Source organism: Leopardus geoffroyi, chromosome C3 (assembly GCF_018350155.1).
Source record: "Leopardus geoffroyi isolate Oge1 chromosome C3, O.geoffroyi_Oge1_pat1.0, whole genome shotgun sequence".
Classification (NCBI taxonomy): domain Eukaryota; kingdom Metazoa; phylum Chordata; class Mammalia; order Carnivora; family Felidae; genus Leopardus; species Leopardus geoffroyi.
Genome location: NC_059338.1, coordinates 4038484 through 4059360, shown reverse-complemented (window position 1 = coordinate 4059360; position 20877 = coordinate 4038484). Strand labels below are relative to the sequence as shown.

Sequence of the window (20877 nt, the reverse complement as noted above, 5' to 3'; positions counted from 1 at the left end):
CCACGCCCCCACGAATTAATGAATGCTAACCTTAATTAGAATCTCATTTATAATACAGGCAAAAAAGCGTGCGTGTTAGTGCATGTACGTGTACATACGTACACATGCACGTGTGTGCATGTGAGTATGTGTGTGTACATGTGTATAGGTGTGTGTATGTGTGCCTGCATGCATGCTTGTGCACGTGAGTATATGTGTGCACGTGTGTATGCGTGTATGCATGTGCATGCATGTCTGCACATGTGTGCTCAAGCGTGCATGCATCTGTGCATATGAGTACGCATGTATGTACACGTGCGTGCCTGTGTATGTGCATGTGTGCATGTGTGTGTATGTGTGTGCACCCGCATGTGTACCTGTGTGTATGTGTGCATGTGTGTGCACCTGCGTGTGGAATGTGTACCTGTATGTGTATTGTGCATGTGTGTGTATGCACATGTGTGCATAAGCATGTATGTGTGCACATCCTGTGTGCGTGTGTGTACCTGCATGTGGAACGTGTACCTGTATGTGTGTGTCTGCATGTGTGCATAATCATGTATGTGTGCACATCCTGTGTGCATGTGTATGTGTGTACCTGTGTGTATATGTGTGTGTGCGCCTGCATGTGGAACGTGTACCTGTATGTGTATGTGTGCATGTGTATGTGTGTACCTGTGAGGACATGCGTGTGCACACACACACCCTAGATGGGGACAGGGAAACTGCAGCTCAGCCCCTCAGCAGGCAGCCGAGGCTGCTGGCTAAAGCAGTTGCAGAGGGGAGCGCCTGAGAGGAGGGTCTGCGGGCACAGATAAGGGGAGGCGGGAAGAGATGGTGTGGGGACAAGGGGCCAGGGAATCAGAGGACAGGTAGATGAGAAGGCAAGAAAGTGCAGGACAGGATGGGACAGGGAGGCAGTTCGGGCTGGTCTCTGCCTTCAAGCAGGAGACCCTGGAGGCAGAGCGGCGTGGGAGCAGCAGCTGGCTGAGTGGGAAGGTCACCGAGGGATCGGGCTCTACTGCGGGGTTGGTGGCGCTCAGTCATCGCAGGGCTGGCTGCCTCCTTTCTTCCTCTCACACTCCAAGGGGCCACTGAGTCTCCAAAGTCCTGCCCCCAGCCCCCTGCGGCCTCCCCACCTGCCCCCCAGCCCTCTGCTGCCTCTGACCTTTGTGCCGGATCAAGTAGTGGCCCAGGAAGATAAGCAGGATGAGAAGCAGGAAGACGATGAAAGCCACGATCCCACCAATGATGGCGTGGTAGGTGCTGGACGACGAGGGCACCGGGCTGGGGTCTGCAGGGAGGGGACGCACACAGTCAGACCTGGGAAGAACCCTTGTCTTAGAGCATCTCCGGCCGTGGGTATCGGACACAGCACAGGACACGGGCCGACGTCAGGAGAATGGAGCGCGTCACACGGCAGAGGGGATAAGCCTTATTTTGTACCCTTGTCTGGAACGCAGTAATTATAAAACAAATTATGTCTTCACGAATGAGCTGATAAATCTGCTCACACTCAACCCTTTAAATTGTGTCCGTGGCACCGAAGCTTTGGTCCAAGTAGCTTTGACATCTCCATCATTTCTCGTTCTCTCTCTTGCTTCGACTTTCAGCGGGTATCAGAGTATTCCTTCCCTGTCATCATGCCCTCTTCCCCTCCTGCCTGCTTGATGTCCAGACCTGGCTTCTGTCGGGGGGCTTCCCAGTCTGTTCACCTATTGCCCTGAGACCAGATCGAGGAGGTCTGTCTGGTGGACAAAGCCAAGAACTGGGAACTCTGGCAGCACCTTACAGAAGGCGATGCTGTGTAATGACCAGTGCTCCCTCTTTGCGGAGAAGTTTGGGGTTCCAGCTACATCCCAGTCCTCCAGCATGTCTCATCTGGGAGGTCTGGGACTCCAGCTTCACATCCCAGCATCCAGAGGGGTATGGGAAAGGCAAAGAGACCTTCCTTCATGGATGGCCCCCAGTGCTTTCCTCCCACGGTGGCCCATGTCTCCGCCATCAGATTAGAGAAACCGCCCTCCACTGCAGCATTTACAGGGGACAGATCCTCAGAGCACAGCCTGGGCCACAGGCATGCCAAGGACAGCACCAGCTTAGTCCAAGTCCCAAATATCTGAGGAGACGGTGCCCAGGCCCAGGGCACAGGCTGGATGTGTCCAAAATTGCATTAGCCGTAGATATAACTCCTCCACCCATGGGAGAGCCACTGTTTTCCCACAGACTCTGCTTGAGTCTTGAGGCCTCACTGACTCCTTATATATTTTGTCTTTCCTACCATGTCTCCTCAGGCTTGACTGGGCAGCTTTTTGGTTCCTTGCCTGTCTACGCCTAATTTGAAAAGAAAACATTTACGCTCTGGTTTTTTGGTGTTTTTTTTTTCTGCTCTGCTTGGGAGGGAGGGAGAGGATGGGCCTTGGGGCTCCATGACATGATGGGGTGGGTGTGAGGGTGTTAAGGCGGAAGAAAAGGAGGGAGGCTACTCCCGTCTTTCTCCCAAGCAGTAGGTGATACGGTCCACATTAAAAAAAATAATAATAATAATCCTGGATCATTGTTCCAGGGGCTATGGAAATGGAAATCTCTTAGAAAAACACAGCTTCCCACGGCCATCAGTTACAGATCCCTGTCTCTAGGTAGAATTCCATTTCTTCCTTCCAGGCTGGTGGCATCAGGACTGCTTAGGATCCTCCTGGAGGAAAATGCAGGACCCCCTCCTACCACCAGGTGTCAGCACCGAAGCAGGCATGTCAGACGGACCACTGGTGGGGGTGGGACCAGCAGGAGACCAACCACAGGGGCGCCAGAACTTTCTCTCACTGCCGGTGCCATCGGAGTTGGCTGCCGGAGCTCTGGGGGCCAACACTGGACCTCAGCCTTGCTGCTGGCATCCTACAAGAGCTCTGTCGTGCGGAGGCAGCTCCCCCATGCTGAGGTCTGCCCATGGAGCCAGAATCACCCCATCTACACAAACATCCTCGTCCCAAGGTCTCAGGTCTCTTATCTATGGGAGCCTCAACTGCCATCACCTCGCTGATGTAACGGGCATTTCCAATGAGGGAGTCCCTGCTGTTCCCCCGACAGCGGATCTCCCCTATTCTCAGGAAAGGCTCGTGAGGTTTTCTGGCGGGACCCCACTGCCATTGGGATCTTCCAGACTTCTGCCAACTCTCCAGTAAAGGGACCTCTGTGCTAGCCTGTCACTCCTCCTGAAGCTGGGTTTTGTGGTCACACCTTCCGGGAGAACTTCAGAGAAGAAGCGTCACCAGCGTCTCGGGAAGACAGGGCGTCAGAGGAAATGGCCTGTGCCTCAGCCGAGTACAAGTGGATCTCTGTGTTCTGCCTCGACCCACTCTGCTGTGGCCGAGGTCTGCAGGAAGGAGTGCAGCGGCACGCCTCCCATACTGGTCACGGGAGAGGCAGCCCACTGGACAGGGAAACCCCCACAGCTGCCCCGGAGGGACTCTGGGGCCTCTGCCAGAGTGGGTGTAGGGGTGCGGGGAGGGGGAGTGCAGGGGTGCAATGACAGCATCATGTGGGCCGCCAGTGCTAACCAGAGGCAGACCAGAGCCCGCTATTGTGTTGATTGTCCCGTATTACACATTCCAGAGTGGACCCGGAGACCGAGGCCCAGGCCCTCCCATGGCGGGCTCCTGTCCACTCACTTGGCCCCGTGCATGGCGAGGGGCGCTCTCAGGAGATGGAGAGGCAGAGTGCGGGGTGGACGGAGGGGGCTCACCGTTCACGTTGAGCGTGTAGTAGGCCTTGTAGCTGCCCATGTTGCTGGTGGCCGTGCAGCCGTAGGTCCCGCTGTCGCTCTTGTTGAGGAAGGGGAAGATCAGGGCACTCTCCTGGGTCATCTTTAGCGGGGGCACACTGCCTTCCTTCTCCCACAGGTACTGCTGGGGGCTGTGGAGGCAGAGAAATCACACGTGTTAGGGGGAGAGCAGGCCGGGGGGACAGAAGGGGAACAAAAACAATAACTGGGCAAAGGAAGTCAAGAACAGTTTGACGAAGGCTCAAGGAGATACAGGAGCCACGGACACGAGCTGCTCAGAGGGAGGGTTCGATTTGAGGATGAAGGAGATTTTCTAACTTGTGTCTGACTGTGGCTTGGTGCCCCTGGGGACCTCGGGGACAGCCAGGGGGTGACCTTTTCTGCTGCTTTGTAAGAGAAACAGTCAGAGGATGGATGGTGCTGGACAGGGGAGCAATGGTAGGAGGGAGACGGGGACACTCTAAGGGCAGAGCACAGTCTGAGGTTCGGAGGTGCGGCAGGGGCAGGAAGAAAGTGGATCTTCTTACACGGGATTTCCGCGACCCTCACAGTGAAGCAACAGCTTCTGGCCCTCACGGGGATGCGGAGGGTCTGGCCTAATCTTCGCCGTTGGTGTGTCTGTGGAGAAGGAAGTGATGTCAGGGCAAAACTGTCGCAGCATCCAGGAGAGGGCCACCATCTCACCGTCACCAAGCCGTGTATTACAGCCTTTACCCCTCAGGAGCCGACGGGACCAGGGACGGGGCCTCCGCCCTTTGCCTCTTGCAAGCCAAGTCCACTGTCACTACTGAACGTGCGTGAGATTCGCACTGCAAACTCGTAGAGGTAGGATTTCTGAAGGTCCGTGCTTGGTGGGACCCAAAGGGGCATCCTAACAGGGAGCTGAGGAGGGTTCACGGGTGCACCTGTGCCCAGCACATAAATGGGACGTAATCCACATTTCTGACAGAACCAGTGAACTTGAACTTGATCATTTATTGAGCTCACAATCGCTCAATCCTCTCTGCTCTGCACGGGAGTTTAAGCCGGGAGTGACGCTTGCACACAGAGCATCATTTTTAGTGGTCAGCCCAAAAGTGAAGGAAGAGCTTTGCAACAACAAGAGACAGGGGTCATATTTTGGCTGCAAAAAGGCACTGACACGATATAGATGGGCTCTGTGACGGAATAATGGCATCTGCCACTGGCACCATCGGGCTGCTAGCATGCTAGGTCCAGATGGCCTCACAGAACAATGCAACCAGATGCTGGTTTAGAACAACAGATAAAGAGGCCAAGCTTCCCCTGAGGACAGAGCCAATCTTAACACCCAGTTAATGGACGTGTTTCCATCAGATCAAACAGGACAAAAAGAATCAGGCCAGATGAGAGAATGGGGGTTCCAGGGTCCCACAACCACAGAAAAGTCTAGCACAGTGCCTGGGGTATAGCATTTGTTGACTGACTGCTGATCGCAGTTGGGCCTAGAGGGAGTCAGTGCCAGATGGTCTGCTACCTAACAGAGAAGTCTTTGGGGTTCAGACAGGGGAGGGCCCTCGGAGCCCTGGACAGGGACCAGGGCCTGGGGGAAACGACCCCAAGGCCAGGGGTCCCCACGCTCATAACTAATGAGCAGGGAGGCACCTTACAGCGATATAGAAGTTTACAAAGTTCTTTCATATATTTTCCCCTCGATCCTCACGTCAATTCCGTGAAGTAAGGGGAAAAGCCACTGAGAGGTGGCGAGCTTTGGTGAAAGACACACAGCTAGTCACTGGTGGCACCACAGCTGGGATCCGGGCCAGCTGCCTCCAGCTTGCGAGTCTGCCCAACGGAAGTGACGTCACCCCAAACCTGCCTCACGTTCTGCAATGGGCTTCAGCAATGGGTCTAGCAATTAGTTTGAAGAGCACCGATGTCGGTCCTGGATCTTCCATGAAAAAGATGAAGCACTGGAATTATTTTAGGAAAATGGCCCGCCTCTAGATAAGTTAGGACAAGAGTAATTCTCTGTCTTCTGCTTTTGTACTTCCTTTCGTCTTAGTTCCTCCCACTCGGAAAAGTTCCAAATCTCCTGAGGTGAGGGTGGATGTGCCCTGTCCGTACTCAAGGCAGATTCCGCGGAGAGATGGGGACCCTTGGAAAGGTTCAGGGTAGTGACTGTGAATCCCAAGAACACCGCAGCTGGGGCGGACGGGAAGGGCCGCCAGGAAAATCTGGGACATCACAGTATGTTGGTCTAAGAAGGGGCCTCGGTGACCGCCATGTTCATTTTCTCATGTTACAAATAAAGAGTCAAGCTCAATGGGGTAAAGCTATTTCCTCAACCCCCGTGACCCGTAAGTGGTGGAGGGCAGACTAGAACCTGCATCTTCTGACTCCTGACTCGTCACACGTACACCACAGTTTACAATCCGGCTGCATAAGCCTGGCCTGGATCGGGGCTTGGTAAACTTGCCCTTTGGGCCAAATCCTGCCAGCTCCGTGTTTTTGTAAATAACGTTTTATTGGAACACACCCACGCTAATTGGTTTACATACCATTTACGGCCGTTTTCCTGCAGCAACGGCAGAGTGAATTAGTTAAGACCACGCGGCCCCCAGAGCCTAACACGTTTGCTCTTGGGCCCTTTACGGGACAGCTTGCCCGCCCTCGGCCTCGTGCTGTCACCTCGTGCTGTCATCTCCTCACTTACCTGCACCCACCTCACTTTCCTTTCCCCACCCCCAGCTCATACCTGACCCCGCTCCACCCACAAGCCCACAACATACATAGAACCTCGATGCGCTGAGAGGTGGATCTGTCAGCCCCCTTTAGAGATTCGTGGTTCACAGAGCATACGATGTCTGCCCCGTCATCGTCCCGGGAAACCTGGAAGGTCACTGAGCTGCTCACGGTGAAGGTTTTTCCATTGGGATCTTCCTGGACGCGGGTTGGTTCCCCTGGAGTGCAGAACAGACACGCACACGTGCACACACGGGCGCAGAGTGAGCCCTGACGTACAGATACAGTGCGGGCCCCACGGCAGACGTACCGATGGTGAGTCTCAACTTAGACACACTGAGAGAGTTGTGAAATGTTATGTACACACAGGGAGAACGTAGCCCTGACACACACATACACACACACGAGTGTGCACGGAATATCTGTCCTTCTCCTTCTGAGGATGTGCACATACACAGACACGGAGACACGCACGCCTCTCTTCCTCCCCCACCCGGCCACCTCCTCCTGAACCCCAAAGCAGGGGAGTCTTACCGTGGAGCTCTTGGTCACCTTTCCTCCAGGTCAGCTGGGCTGCAGGCTTGCTTCCAGAAGACTGACAGTTTAGGGTGGTTGTTTCTTTTTCCCGTAATGATGACTTATAGCCAGAGATTATGGGCTTCTGTGGGATTCCTGCCATGGAGCGGGAAGGGGGGGGGGATGGCCAAGATAGGAAGGAGAGGCACCCTCAGGTGACCTCAGCTCTCCCTGCAGAGATGGCCTCTCTGAGGGTCAGGATACCTGGGTCCTGCTTTGGTTTAGAGTGGGTAGAAGACTAGAGAAATCATCTTTGTCTTTGACCTCCTCCCTCAGGACCAGTAGGGAAGGTCCGATGCGTGACCTGACACCCCACCGTGCGGCTGGGTGGCTAAAGAATTGGTGGGAAGCTCCAGGGGGGAGAGAAGGAGATGGAAACATAGGACCCGGAGAAGAGCACGTAAGCAGCTGCGGTTACTTGGACATTATAATCACGCACAGCAAGCACTTCCCCTGTTTCCCTCCTCCGGTCTTGGGAGGCACGTGGAATGGATGTTAGCATGTGTCTGTCGTAGGTTAGGAGATTCAGGCTCAGAGAGGGTAAGGGGTTTCCCCCAGAGCAAACAGCAAGTAGAGGAGAAAGGGCTAGATAGACCCCAGAGCGCTTTGCATTTCCTTCCGTGGCAAAGGAAGCACGGACTGAACTTCTCCCCGATGCTTGGAGACCTGGCCTGGCCCCTGGCTGCCTCAGGGGCTCACCGAGGAGCTGGGCTTGCCAGGCAGCGTGCTGCGGAGCCCCTGGGGTGGGGAGCCTCACCGAGCACGGTGACGAGGGACTTGGCGGTCCTCACGGGCATGGTGAAGATGGAACAGGTGTACTCGCCCTCATCCGCCAGTGCCACGTTGCTGATGCTGATGCTGAGCTCGTGCGGAGTAGATCTGACCAGCTGGATCCGATTGTCACGCAGGGCTGGGGAAATCGGCAGAAAGCGGGGCGGGGCTTTCACTGGCACCGGTCACGCTCACCTCCCAGTCCCAGGCTAGCGTCTTGGGGAGAAGGGGTCTAGTGTGGTTGAGGGCAGGGGACGCGGCTCCAGAGACTGAGCTGCCTCTATGTCCCAGCTACTTTGCTGAGCCGCCGGGGACAGCGGCCTCAGGGACGCTCAGAACAGACTTGGATCTTGCGGGCTTTCTCGTCAAGTCCGTGGGGGGCAGCTCTGACACCAGCTAAATCTTAGCGCTCCTCTGGGGTGTAGGCATGCCGGGACCCTGTAGGACCATGCACAGCTCAGGTCAGAGCTGTGATGCCGAGATTTGTCTGGAGTCAGTTGAAGAGCCCAGTGTGCTTTTCTGGTGCTCAGCCTCTGGACCGCAGGGGCACCTGCCCCAGCCCACGGTACCCTTCCCCCTCCTGACCCCCGCCTTCCCCAGAGACAGGAAACCTGGGACACTACCTCTCTTCTCCCCAAAGTAGAGAGTCTGCTGGGCCGGGTTAGACCACTGCAGGGATGAGTCCTCATGATCCTTCACTTGGCACTTGAGCACGACGGTGCCACCAGCCACCACTGTCTCATCAGACGTCCAGGGCTGGCTATCTGCAGGAGCACCAGAGGGTTAGCCTCATGGGGAAGCCCTGCCCCGCCACCCACTTCTGGGCCAAAGTACCACCTCCTCTAACCCAGACCGTCCAAGGCCCAGGCGTCTGCGTTCTCTGAAGGCGTCGTTGTGGGGTGCGGGGGAAGGAACAGAGGTGGCGGGGAAGGGGAGACAGACCTTATTTCCTCTTGCTTGCAATCCACAGAGAAACAGTCACCTGTTGGATGTTTGCTGAGTGAACGGACAGGGCCACGGCATTTAGAGGAACAGAGGCGCCCAAATCTACCCACAGCACTGTGCGCATCTCTTTCCTGAGAGACGGCACTTTGAAAGCACGCACACGCACCTGCCTTCCAGGCTCTCCCTTCCTGCCTCCGGCTGCAGGTGAGAGCGAGGCCAGGAGAGGCGCTTGGGACGAATAACCCCGAAACTAAAAGTGAGGAGGGGCCAAGCCAGCCTCGGGTCCCCCATTCGTTGACATAAGAGGGAGCTGAGAAAACTGTGCAAGAAGTAACAAAAAAGATTCAACAAAACAGAAGAACCGAAACATTTTGGCACAGACTTTGCCCCTCCTCCCACCGTAGCTTCCTTGCATCGGTAACTCACATTTCTTCCAGGGTCAGGACAACCCGCCTCTCAACACACAAACCCGAGTCACCCCCCCACCCCCCGTGTTATTTGAAAGAGTAAAGGATTAAAATTTTCCCTTCCGTGCGATGGCAACGCTTTCTCACCCCTCTCTAGTCAAATTGAACAACAACAGAAAGGACGAATAAGGTATCGGATGGATGGGCCATTTGACTCCCAAATGTGCCTTCTAGTTGGCTTCGCCGGGCCCCCTCCCCGCGTGACACTCGCTTCCTCCTCCACCCACCGTGGTTCCGTGTTCCCCTCGGCGTGGATTCTGCTCCCAGGGTGGATTCCCTCGTCTCCGGGACTTTCTGCGACCCCCACAGAACTAAAATAAACAACGCCTTCCAGCTCTGATTCCCAAGTCTCTGTAGCATCTCTTCTGTGGCACTCACCTAGTTAACCAGCACCATTCTTCTCTGACTAGGAGGCCAAGAGACTTACTTCCTCCAGTCCCTGATTGAGTAATTTTAAACAATCCCCATGTTCCCTACGGCGCTGACCTTACCCCTGCCCTGTCTGGTATTCCTTTCTTTTTTGGCTACCGGAGCTCCATTTCCAAGAAATGCATAATGAATGCTCCTCGCAGAGAAGGGGCCCCTGAGGAGTCAAGGTGGCCTGTGCTGGGGTTGACAACAGGAATCCTGCTCCAGGGGGGCTGTCTACACACGGGAGCACAAAGTCTGGCCGCTGGTTTTCGTGTTTGGAATCATAACAGAACTGAGGGGGATCTTATGGGATCACGGAATCCGATTCCCTCACTTTACGGATGTAGACAATGAGGCAATGGAGGTGGGGTGATTGCCTACGAGCATTCTAGAATCAGTGATTCCAGGTGGGACTGGAACTCGGTCTGACTCTCTCAGTGCAAGTGGCCTTTCCGTTGGAATGCTCCTCAAGTAACCACCTAACTTGAATCTTAAAACTACGATTTTTAAGATTAGCGAGCCAGAGACGGAGCTGGCGGAGTAAACTGGGACGTGATTTATCCCTGAAATATCTGAACGAAAAGGGCTGGGAGACCTTTCATTTACTGCCAGCCATATACCAAGTTTTGACGTGTAATCCTGTTCTCCCTGGGTCCCTTTGAAGAATTCTACCTCAGTTGTGTCTTCCAGAACCTGTTTATCCTGAGTAATACACGCCTCCTGGCGTCATTTTATTTTTGGAAAGAGGTGTACAGATGCAGAGGTCTCTGTACTGGAGTAAGGGAAGAGGCGTAGGCGCGAGAGGGGTCGGTGGTGTGGAACTAAGAGCTAAAATGTCAGATGGAGGGGAGAAGGCGCTGTGCGGTAATGAGGGGAGTGGGGACAGAGGGCAGAGGCAGCATGAGTGGGAGATGATGTGAGGATGTGGTGGAGGAAACCGAGGGACATCGTGACGAGGGGCCTGGATTCTCACCTTGACTGGCCAGCATGTCAGGGCCGCTCCAGACTGTGGAGCTGATTGCCTCGCCGAGTGGAGCCAGAGTTCCCAGCTCCAAATCCTGCTCCTGCCAGTAGCCTGGGGAGAGAATCTCCATCAAGGATGAGCCCTACATACTGGCTGCTGCCCTCGGGACACTTTGGTTGCTGGGGGTGGGGAGAGGAGAGGCCCCTCTGGAAAGCGGGCTCTCCCGGGATCCCTTCTGAGGAAGCGAGTGAGGTCTTCCTCCGGGAGGCGGGGGATTTGCAAGGAGGGTGCTAAGTGTCACCAGTCAGCCATATAATGTCAGAGCCCAAGGAGATCTGAAAGATCCTCTGGTCCGCTTCTCCCACTCTGCAGGTGAGGACAATGGAGCCTACAGCGGTGAAAAGCCACTCGGTGAGGGCCATGCCAGCGAATGAAAGACTGTTCATTCCTTAGCCAGGATTCTTTCTGCTACACATTCTAGCTGCTACACCATGTCATGTACTAAGAAAACAGCAGGTTTAATAATCAGGAAATACTTTCGCTCTTCATCCTTTTAATAAACCCGTGAAACACACCCGCTGGTCTTATCATTCCCGTAATGCAGCGCGGACGCAGAATGCAGTGATTTGCCCAAGGTCACACGAGCCGAAGGACACAGACTGGAAATGAAATGCCGGACCCCAAGCCCAGAGCTCTGTTACTTTCCAGCCGCCGAGGCCCCTCCCAGTGCAGACGGGGCCGCGCTGGGCTGGAGGCCGCCACCTGCTGTATCGGGTGCGCAGCTCGCGGTGTTCCTCCTGCCCCGCCCCCTGCCCGCTGGGTCTCCCGGACCCTGCTCCCTGCCCGCCCCGGCACAAACCCCCCAGGGCCCGAGTCACCGCCTCTCTTCCCGGCCGGCGGCCCTTGGACCCGCCGCACGAGCGCTGCACAGAGCCCGCGGGGCCTGCGTCCCCGGCGCCGCCTGAAGAGGCGGAGGGACAAAGGAACCCGCCACGCGAACCTGCCCGAGTCTCCCGCCACAAGCCACAAGCAGCCAATCAGGGACGCAAAGCGCGGTGACGTCATCGGCTGCCGAGCAGAGTCGGGAGCGGCGGCGCGTCCCGGGCCGGGAGTCGCGGGAACTTCTCGGGCGGCGCGGGCGCCCGGCCACCAGACGGGGCACCGCAGCCCGGGGATGCGGGGTGGGGGTGGGAGCCCAGCCCGGGAAAGAGGCCTGAAGAGAGGGGACAGGACGAGGTGGGGAACTGCGAGGTCCGAAGGAAAGGGGAGAAGGGACTGGGGCGGGAGGAGGAGGAGGGGAGGAGGGGAGGGGAGGGAAGGGGAGGCTAGGGGGAGAAACTGGGCTAGGACCCCGAGAGAGAGCTTCAGAGGGTCACCACCGGCCTCCCTGGACCCCACACGCATCCTCCAGGAGATTTGAGAAAAGACTCTCCTCCAGCAGGAGAAGCGTTCAGGATTGGGAGGGGGGAGTACAGAAGACAGGAAACCTGGGACCCTTAGCGAGAAGCAGGCAGCAAAGGGGGCGCGCAAAGTGCTGGTGAAGAGAGGCTAGAAGGCTGAGGGTGCCCGAAGGAGAGGTGGCCGCTCAGGGGCCCTGAGAAGCAGCAGCGACTCCGCCGCCTTGCGTGGACTTCGAGGCTGCAGGCACCCTGACGCTGGTGAGTGTTTCCTCTTTATTTTCCAGGTTGCGTGTTTGTGGGCGCTTGGACACACGGTGGAGAGCCAGACTGGTTGCACTAAAGCTTGGGATGGTGGAGTGGATTGGGAGAAGCCGGGGAGGGCTCAGTGCTCAGCCCCCCAGGACCGGTTCTCTGGGCACAAAGGAAGCTAGCCAGGCCTCTGCGCACGTGAACGGGGGCGGGGCGGGGGGGGGGGCCGCATAGCCATCTCCTACTTTGGCACAGGACCTTCAGTCTGCAGGATGGGTCTTCAGCCCCGAGTTCATTTAATGTCAAAACAACCCTGAGGCCCAGGCAACTCGACAGGATCGCTTTGTAGAGAGGAGGTCTTGAGGGATCCAGGGACTGGATCAGCACACCCCTCAAGAATGCTCTGTCTCCCTTGGGGCTCTCAAAGCCTTTTCAACAGCTCTCTTTTCTTCGTGTGGCGTTTCCATCCATTGTATTGCCGTCACTTGTTTACCTATCAGGCTAAACCTGGTCTAAACTTCCAGCTGGTTAACAGCTGGAGCCCGAGCCACCGACCCACCGACCATATTCACCTTTGTGTCTTCAGCTCTTAGTGACCTTAGGCCTCTCAGCGCCTTCGATGGGCTCTGGTCTGGTGGCTTATCTGTCACTCCTGGGGCTGTGCTCTGCTGTTCTCCCTCAGGCAGAGGAGGGGCTGCCCACAGTGTGGACTCAGTCCCCACTCCGCATTCCTTCTTTCGTCTGTACTCTCTGGCTGCCTTCTCCTCAGTTGCTTTTCTCCCTGCATATCTTTTTCTCATCTCTCCCCTCCTCCTACATTTTGCCGGCATCTTCTCCCTTGTATAGGATGAACACCTGAAGTGGTCAGGTGGGGCATTCAGACCAGACTCCATTGTTCAGGTGAGGGGACTGATCACTAAAAGGAATAGTCTCCGATAAATGGCATCTGTCGTCCAGATGTCCGTGGAATTCACTCCAGTCTGGTTTGTAGCGTGTTTTAAGAACTTGATGAAGAGAGAGCTGTTTTAGGTGTTTTTTCTTTTTTCTTTTCTTTTCTTTTCTTTTCTTTTCTTTTCTTTTCTTTTCTTTTCTTTTCTTTTCTTTTCTTTTCTTTTCTTTTCCTGCTGGGATGATATTTCTCCCTCTAATTCTGAAAGGGACTTAGGATCTCACGTCTCCTCTTGAAACCTATCGGGTGGTATGCCTGAAAGTTTTCTCACTGGGTTTATAACATTGTACACCTGTAATGATAAATTCTGAATGGCCACTCTCCTGGCGGCGGACGAGCGATTACAATGCTATTAACAGACAGATGGGTAACTAGCAGAAGTTATGACCCGGGCTGCGAAAGTCTTGGGCCTCTGGGTTCAGATTGTGCCGGCCATTTATGACATCAGCATAAATTCCTCCAATGGACTCCCGACTGGAAGGGAGAACTCTGGAGCGCTCTGGAGCGCTCTGAAAGGGTGGCATGGCCTTTGCAGTGGAATTTGCGAACGTTCTGCTCAGGCAGGGTCATTGGAAGGAAATGCAGACACTGGACCACAGAGCCACCAGTGAGGGGCGCCCAGGCTCCTCGCAGGGAAAAGCAGTGAGGAGAATTCCAGCCAAACGTGCCTTATTGTTTTCCTGCTTACAGGCCTTCCCGTTGTCTGCAGGTCACATCCAGATGTGTTAGCCTGGCCTTCAAGATCCTGGACAGTCTGATGTGACCATGTCCTTCAGCTTTGTCTTTCCTTTACCCCACCCGTATCCCAGACATGATGCCATTCTGAGGTCTTTCTAGAAACCCTTGGCTTTCCTGCCTACATTCCTTTCCTGCCATAGCCCTGCTGATAATGCTCCCCACCCTTCCTTGCGTTAAGCTCTTCCCGTGCTTAAAACCTACTCTGTGTGGCACCTCCTTTGAGAAGTCTTCCCTGATCGTCCCAGATGGAAAAACTTTCTGGTTCCTCTGACTTACAACACTTTGTGTACTCGTCTTAAATTATGCATCACTCTGTGTGTGCTCCAAGTTTGGCTTCCCTCTTAAGTGGTAAAGATTCTGCAGGTAGGGTTGACATCCGTTCGTCTCTGTGTTCAGTCCTGGCCCTAATGCAGCATGCTGCACATAGAAGGTGCTTAATAAATACATCGTTAAAGGGGCGCCTGGGTGGCGCAGTCGGTTAAGCGTCCGACTGCAGCCAGGTCACGATCTCGCAGTCCGGGAGTTCGAGCCCCGCGTCGGGCTCTGGGCTGATGGCTCGGAGCCTGGAGCCTGTTTCCGATTCTGTGTCTCCCTCTCTCTCTGCCCCTCCCCCGTTCATGCTCTGTCCCTCTCTGTCCCAAAAATAAATAAACGTTGAAAAAAAAATTAAAAAAAAAAATACATCGTTAGTAAATGAATCAGAGGTGATTGGCATCTTCTATTGTAAGAACTAGGCTCAACATCTGCCAGTGGAGAGGAAACAGCAAAACCAAACGGGATAGGAAGAAACAGGACAAGGAAGAGGGTGGATCATCCAGAGGCTGAAGCCCTAGAAAACTTTAATGTTGTGCTCTGGTGCGAATCGATATTTACTGATCACCTTGTGTGTTTCAAGATCCAAGTTAGGGCTCTATATTCATTATCCAGAACAACCCTTTTAACAGGTGTTATTATGCATATGTGAAGGATGAGTTGACTAAGACTTGAAAAGTTCAGTAACTCATCCATATGATGGGGCCGGAGAGCGTGGGGATGGGATGGCTGTCCACCTTAGACCCCTCCGACTGCAAAGCCCAGACTCTCTGCACAGCTTTGCTGCACCACCGCCCTCTGCAGAAGCGTGCATTTCGCGGGTGTGGTCCTGGTGGGGCAGGAGTTACGGGGTCAAGGTTCCTTTCTGCCATCGCTGGCCAGGGGCGGGTCACCTAAACAGTATTCACACTGCTCGCCTGCAATCCAGCAGATTAAGTGTGGCAAGATGGGCACGGACGCTCGTGTGGTGATAGGATGATTTGTGCCCACTGAATGTCGTTAATTGGGTTTCTTCATGTGTCTTCATCTATACCTCTGGGGGATCCTGCATTCACCCCTAAGAGCCTTACAACGGGGGACTTCTCAGTTACCCCAGCAGCAGATGTGTTTAGTTAAAGCTAACAGAATCCCCTCACGTTTACCTAGCAGTCTGATGTCTGGGCTGAAGACAAAAAGAGTGTCTTGTTTGCCCTCAGTTGCCTTGGGGGTTCCTTAATTCTTGGTTTATTTACCCAAGCGTTCCAGTATCTTTAGGACTCGTAGTATTTTAAAGGACAAAGTAGCATTCCCCCCTCCATGTCCTTCTGATTGATTGTTCCCATTAAGAGCCGCCGAGGTGGCTGTTGGAGACTTACTGATATGCCCTTGAAAACACCCGTGACTCGTGTTGTGTTCATAGCACATGCCTCGCATATAGTAAGCGCTCAAGAAATATTTGTCGAATAAATAGGCGAGTGACATGAATGAATGAAAATGTAGCGTGTCTCCACTCTAAGTGATGCTGGGAGGGAAGTCTTTGAAAAGGTGCCAGCGTATCTGCCCCCTGATTGCTTGGTTCATGTCTCCCCTGCACGTCTGCTGTGGGAACCTACGGTGCATTGCCCTTTGGCCTGTGACGTGGTCACAGGTGCACGTGTGGGGTGCTGGGACAGGGACAGAGATCTCTCGTGTGACCGCTGCCGGCCTTGCTGGTGCCTGGGTCCAGAGCTCCACTTCCCTGATGAGAGAAAGCCAGCTCCCCGAGTAGGAGTTGATGATGGTGATGGTGATGATGATGGTGATGGTGACTCAGCATTTCTGTAACTCCAGAGTTAAAAATACTCTGCGTCCCAGCCTACTTGTTATTCCTCACGACTACCATGACAGGTGGGTGGAGGAGTGTTATCTCCAAGGGAAAAACACGCTGGGGGCTGTGGCCCAAAATACTGAGGGGACCCACTTTTAGGATCGTTTTCCTACACCCTTCGCTGCCCCCCACCCTCCCCCCCTCCCCCCCGGGCCGGGCGATCTTGCTCTGATTTGTCCCTGACCTGAGCTACGTGGTGAATCCCTGTGTACATTTGGTTCACACACAGAAGAGAACGGGCGTGGCGAAACCACAATCGGAACTCAAAAGCCCCTGGAGCTTTTCTCTTTGCCCAGAGCCACGTTTTCCTTAACTGTGAGCGTCTGATTCTGCACTGGGAGGACGGTGGGCCAATCCCGGCGGAGCCCTGACTTAGGTGCTCCCTCCAAGATCTGGGGAGCGTCACTTTAGAACACGAGACCCTGATCAGACGAGGAACTCTTTTCGTTCTTAACTTTTACTCGACTCGCAAGTTGCTCTTGTGGCTGCTGGGGAGTCTGCTCTCTCGCTTCTGCCTTCCATCCCTTTCTAACTGTCCTGCCCCGAGTGTGCCCCGAGTGTGCCACAGCGCGGTCGGGCAGAAGCTGGGGCCGCAAGCGGTGGGAGTTACTCTGTCAATTGGGACTGTCTGTCTTTCCAGGTGTATTTCCTGCTCGTCCTGTTGCTCCTTGGGGAGGGGTCTCTGGCCCCTCACAGGCCGCAGGATCTCCTGAGGGGGGCCCCAGCTCAGCTCACGTGTGCTGGAGCTCAGGCTTGCTTCAGAGCTTCAGAGCTCGGCCCCGCTGCAGCGACCTGCGGCCTCCCTCACCTAGGCCTTCCCTCCACCCTCTCTCTGGCTGGGCCCCTGGGACCTCTCTCCTTGTTGCCTCCCTCCGTACTTTCTGTTGCTGTCTGGCTTTTCCTCCTGGAGCCTTGTTTATCTCCGTTCCCTCTGGCTCCAGGCAGCCTCCCGGGCCTGGAAGGCACTATTCTCTCAGCTTTGCTTTACTGTCCCGGGAGGCATGTGGGATCTGTGTGAAAATAGATGGTAACTAGAGGTGGGGAACAGAGCCTGCACTAGAAGTGGGGCCTGTCGGGCTGATTTGCCCCGTGGCTTGGTGAAGCGTGGCCAGGAGGTTCAGACATACAGAACCAGGAGTCCTGCACTATTAGATAATCCAAGAGATTGGGGTTTGGAAGGGGCTGATCCAGGCTCCGGTAGGTTTATTGCTGAATGTTGGCAGACAGATGCCTTTCGGTTCATTCCTAACCAGGTCGTTGAAAATGAAAGGCTTTTGTTTCCTGGGCTTGGAATGGTGTGTGGCTAAGCTTTTCCAGGCTGAATGAGGAGGAGGGAATCTTTGGGTTAGTTGGCTAGCTGGCCTGCGGTGGGCGTAAGGGTGGGGTTAAAACAAAAAGCTTATCTGTGTGTTAACCCTCTTTTCACTAAAACCAAAAAAGCCCCCCCCAAAAGAAACAAAAACAAACAAACAAAACCCCACCCCAAACAAATTCAGTTATTCCAAATGTTTTGCTGTATCCAAATGTTAGGAAAAAAGTAGCGAGCTTCGATATGTCATGAATAAATATATTTTGTCTATTTCCGAAAACCCAGCCATCAATTTGCATGTCTGGTCATTTTCTACTGACCCCTAATGGCCAGAGGTGGGTAATCCTAAGATCTTTTTGATTCCATCAGACGGAGGATGGAACTGACATCCTTTCTGATTCCCTACTGCCACACTTCAGTTATTCCTCTCCTCCTTCTGTTATGCCTAATTTTCCCCCAAATATTTCCCCTCTATCATTCTTAGAAGCATAGACTTTTATAGCCGATAAGAATGCGAGGTAGCATCCAGGGCAAATCTCATTTTTTAAATGTCTATTTATTTTTGAGAGAGAGAGAGAGGGAGGGAGGGAGGGAGGGAGGGAGGGAAAGCAAGGGAGGGGCAAAGAGAAGGAGACAGAAGATCCCAAGAGAGCTCTACACTGACAGCAGAGAGCCCGATGTGGGGCTCAAACCCACGAACTGTGAGATCATGATCTGAGCTGAAGTCAGATACTTAACTGACTGAGCCACCCAGGTGCCCCGCAAATCTCGTTTTAAAGAAGAAAAATCAGGGACACTTCAATGGGTTGAGCGTCTGACTCTTGATTTCGGCTCAGGTCATGATCTCACGGTATGTGGGATCCAGCCCCACGTTGAAATCTGCCCTGACAGCGGGGAGCCTGCTTGGGATTCGTTCTCTCTGTCCTCCTCTCTCTGCTCTTCCCCCACCCAGTCTCTCTCAAAATAAACAAATAAACTTAAAAAAAAAATAAAGAAGGAAAACCACGGCTCAGAGAGGTTAGGGAACTCGTGCAAGGTCACACAGGCAGTGTCTGGGAGCCGTGGTTAGAAGCCCATCTCCCGTGGTTCCTGTTATTTGATAGCAGCCTTGTGGGCCAATGAATTCAGAGGTTAAGTTGTCAGCTAGTATGATTTTACTTTCCGTGACATGTACCCCCCCACCCCACCCCCCCGCTCCCCAGGGCTCTGTGTATTGCAGTGAGGCCCCCCAGGACCCCAGACCTCAAGGGAGGGAAACGCTCCTAAGTGCCAGGCAGGTTAGAGGCGGAGTGAGGTGGGGTGGGGGCTCCTGCAGCTGTGAAGAAGGGCGTCTTCACAGACTCAGGGCCTGACTGGCCGCTTCCGGCTCTCACAAAAGAGGACAGCAAGGGGCAGAAGGCACTGCCATGCCCGGAGCTGTTAAAAAGGCTGACTGAGGACAGGCTGTGTGCGCATGCGTGTGCTGGCATCTGGTGGGGCCGGCTGCGGGATGCTGAGCTGACCGTGAGGAGGGAACCGGCTCCAAGAGAGGAGAAAGCAGAGGAGCGTGTCCCTATTCTGGAGCTGAGGAGAGAGAATAATCTGGAGGCAGAAGTGGGCTTGTGGTAGGCTGAGGGGGCCCCTCAGAGGCTTAGTTAAGATTCCGAGGAGCGGAGACTGAGAAGTGGGTGGCAGAGAAGGAGGTGGGGACAGCTGTTGCTTTGATTTGCTATTGAGTCAGTGTTCTCGGTGCATTAGCACTGGGAGGGAGCCCTGGGCTGGCCCCCAACCAAAACAAGCCCCTCCGTAGCCAATACTGTGTTGTAGCAAAACTGCAGTTGGGAGACAGAGAGGAAGGGGATCTGATCCCCAAAGAGCCCCTTCCCAGCCTTAGCTCTTGTCCTTCCAGGACTAGGCTGTGTTCTCTGGACAAGCGTCTAGTGTTCTGCACTAAGAGGCTGGGAGGGGATGGGGCAGCGCAAAGAGGATGTCTCAGTAAGAGCTTGGGGGAGAGTGGCTGGGGTCTGTGCAGCTCGGAAGGCGGGGCATGACATCATTCCTGTGGGTGGTAGCTCTGAGCCATTTTTTTTCGGAGCGCCCTTTGACCCCACCTCCTCATTCCTGCTCACACACACAGACATCAGGACAGGTGCGACCCGGGGTCTGCATGTTGATGCAGCAGTCAGGAAGCCGGGCTTGGTCTGAACTCTTACTCGTCCCCCTGAACCAAGCGCAGACACTTCACGCTCCTTCCCTAAATTTACCTTGCTGGCGTAGAACTGGGAAACATTCTCCCATCTTAGAAAATGCTTGGGAAAGGAAATGTAACAGAGGCAGTGTGGGGTCCGTGAAGGCAGAATTCTGTCTAGCTCATGGGAAAATATGTTTACGGGAAGGTAAGGGGCTTTCCCGTAAACCGGGAAGGGGCAAAGTAGGGCAGGGGCGTGGGGGAGAAACAGAGTGGGCGCCCTGGGGAGGAGAGACCGCAGTCCCGGCCGCAGACCCTCCCTGCCTGCTCAAGGGCGTGGATGGACCGGACCCCCTTTCTCAGCCGGCTCAACTTACTTATCTGCTTTGCTCGTTATGTCCTACTTTAGATATTTCAGGCTGATGGCTTGGTGTGTGGGGGGAAACAATGCTGTGAAAAAGTTTAATTTGTTAGAAGTCAGGCAAGAAAGGATTCATCTCTGCTGGTTCTGGTTTTACGGACTTGTTTTTACCGTTTCCCTTCACTGGGTGATCAGAGTCGGGGTGTGGATGGCAGGTTCAGGGCAGCGGTGAGGAGCGTGACATAAAGAAACCCGTGCTCTGCTCCACACGCCTACACCGCTCCAGCCCCCTCCCTCATCCTAACAGATTTAGTCTCTTCCCTTTCCCGTTTCTCACCTAAAAAATGTATTTTCCAGAGGGTGGCACATTGTCCGATTAGCCTTACTTTGTGCCTTCCTGGGGGATTCTAACACTTCTGTGACACAGACACTTTCTTCCGAGTCTGCAGACCTCACAGTCCCCAGAATGGGGACCCACCGATCTCCTGTTCTTTTCTTAAGCCTTCGCTGAGTATCTTCTCTCTGACGAGGGTATGTACTCAACTTTGATCTCCAAGATGTGTACACATCCCAACCTAGTTACCCTCTTTCTCATTCAGCCTGTGCCCCTCGACACACATGACAGGCTACAGCTTTCACTATTCATATCTGTTTTTATTTTTTTTTTCCGACACAAATACACAGCCTTTCTTATGACCCAGATACAGAGCCCTTTTCACAAGCCCATTATTAGTCAGAACCCCTGACTTCCAGAAAACCATATGGCTTAAACTCAGAGATTCTCCCCAAAGCAGAATTCAAGCTCCCTCTTCTGCTCAGACTCCCCAGGAGAGGGACAGAATCCTTTTCTCCCCAGGGCTGAGGCTCAGGCCATCTGTCACTGACACTGGACTCCAGGGCTTGGAAACCAGAAGAGAGTTGGCATGAAGCAGCCGTGGAGGATAAATGA

The 20877-nt window shown here is 54.3% G+C and overlaps 1 protein-coding gene across 2 annotated transcripts in view; it reads right to left on the bottom strand.

The window, feature by feature from the left end:
• Window positions 1–20877, bottom strand: part of CADM3 (cell adhesion molecule 3) — a 30018-nt gene that overhangs the window by 1271 nt on the left and 7870 nt on the right. Inside the window, exons 2-9 of one of the 2 annotated variants that reach the window (XM_045454924.1) lie at window positions 10607–10708; window positions 8434–8574; window positions 7797–7949; window positions 6998–7135; window positions 6511–6681; window positions 4288–4378; window positions 3722–3891; window positions 1148–1273 (exon numbers count right to left, since the gene is read on the bottom strand). In XM_045454924.1, the coding sequence (XP_045310880.1) occupies window positions 1148–1273; window positions 3722–3891; window positions 4288–4378; window positions 6511–6681; window positions 6998–7135; window positions 7797–7949; window positions 8434–8574; window positions 10607–10708 (1092 nt within the window). The remainder of the gene's footprint in view (window positions 1–1147; window positions 1274–3721; window positions 3892–4287; window positions 4379–6510; window positions 6682–6997; window positions 7136–7796; window positions 7950–8433; window positions 8575–10606; window positions 10709–20877) is intronic. The other variant, XM_045454925.1, reaches the window with a different exon arrangement.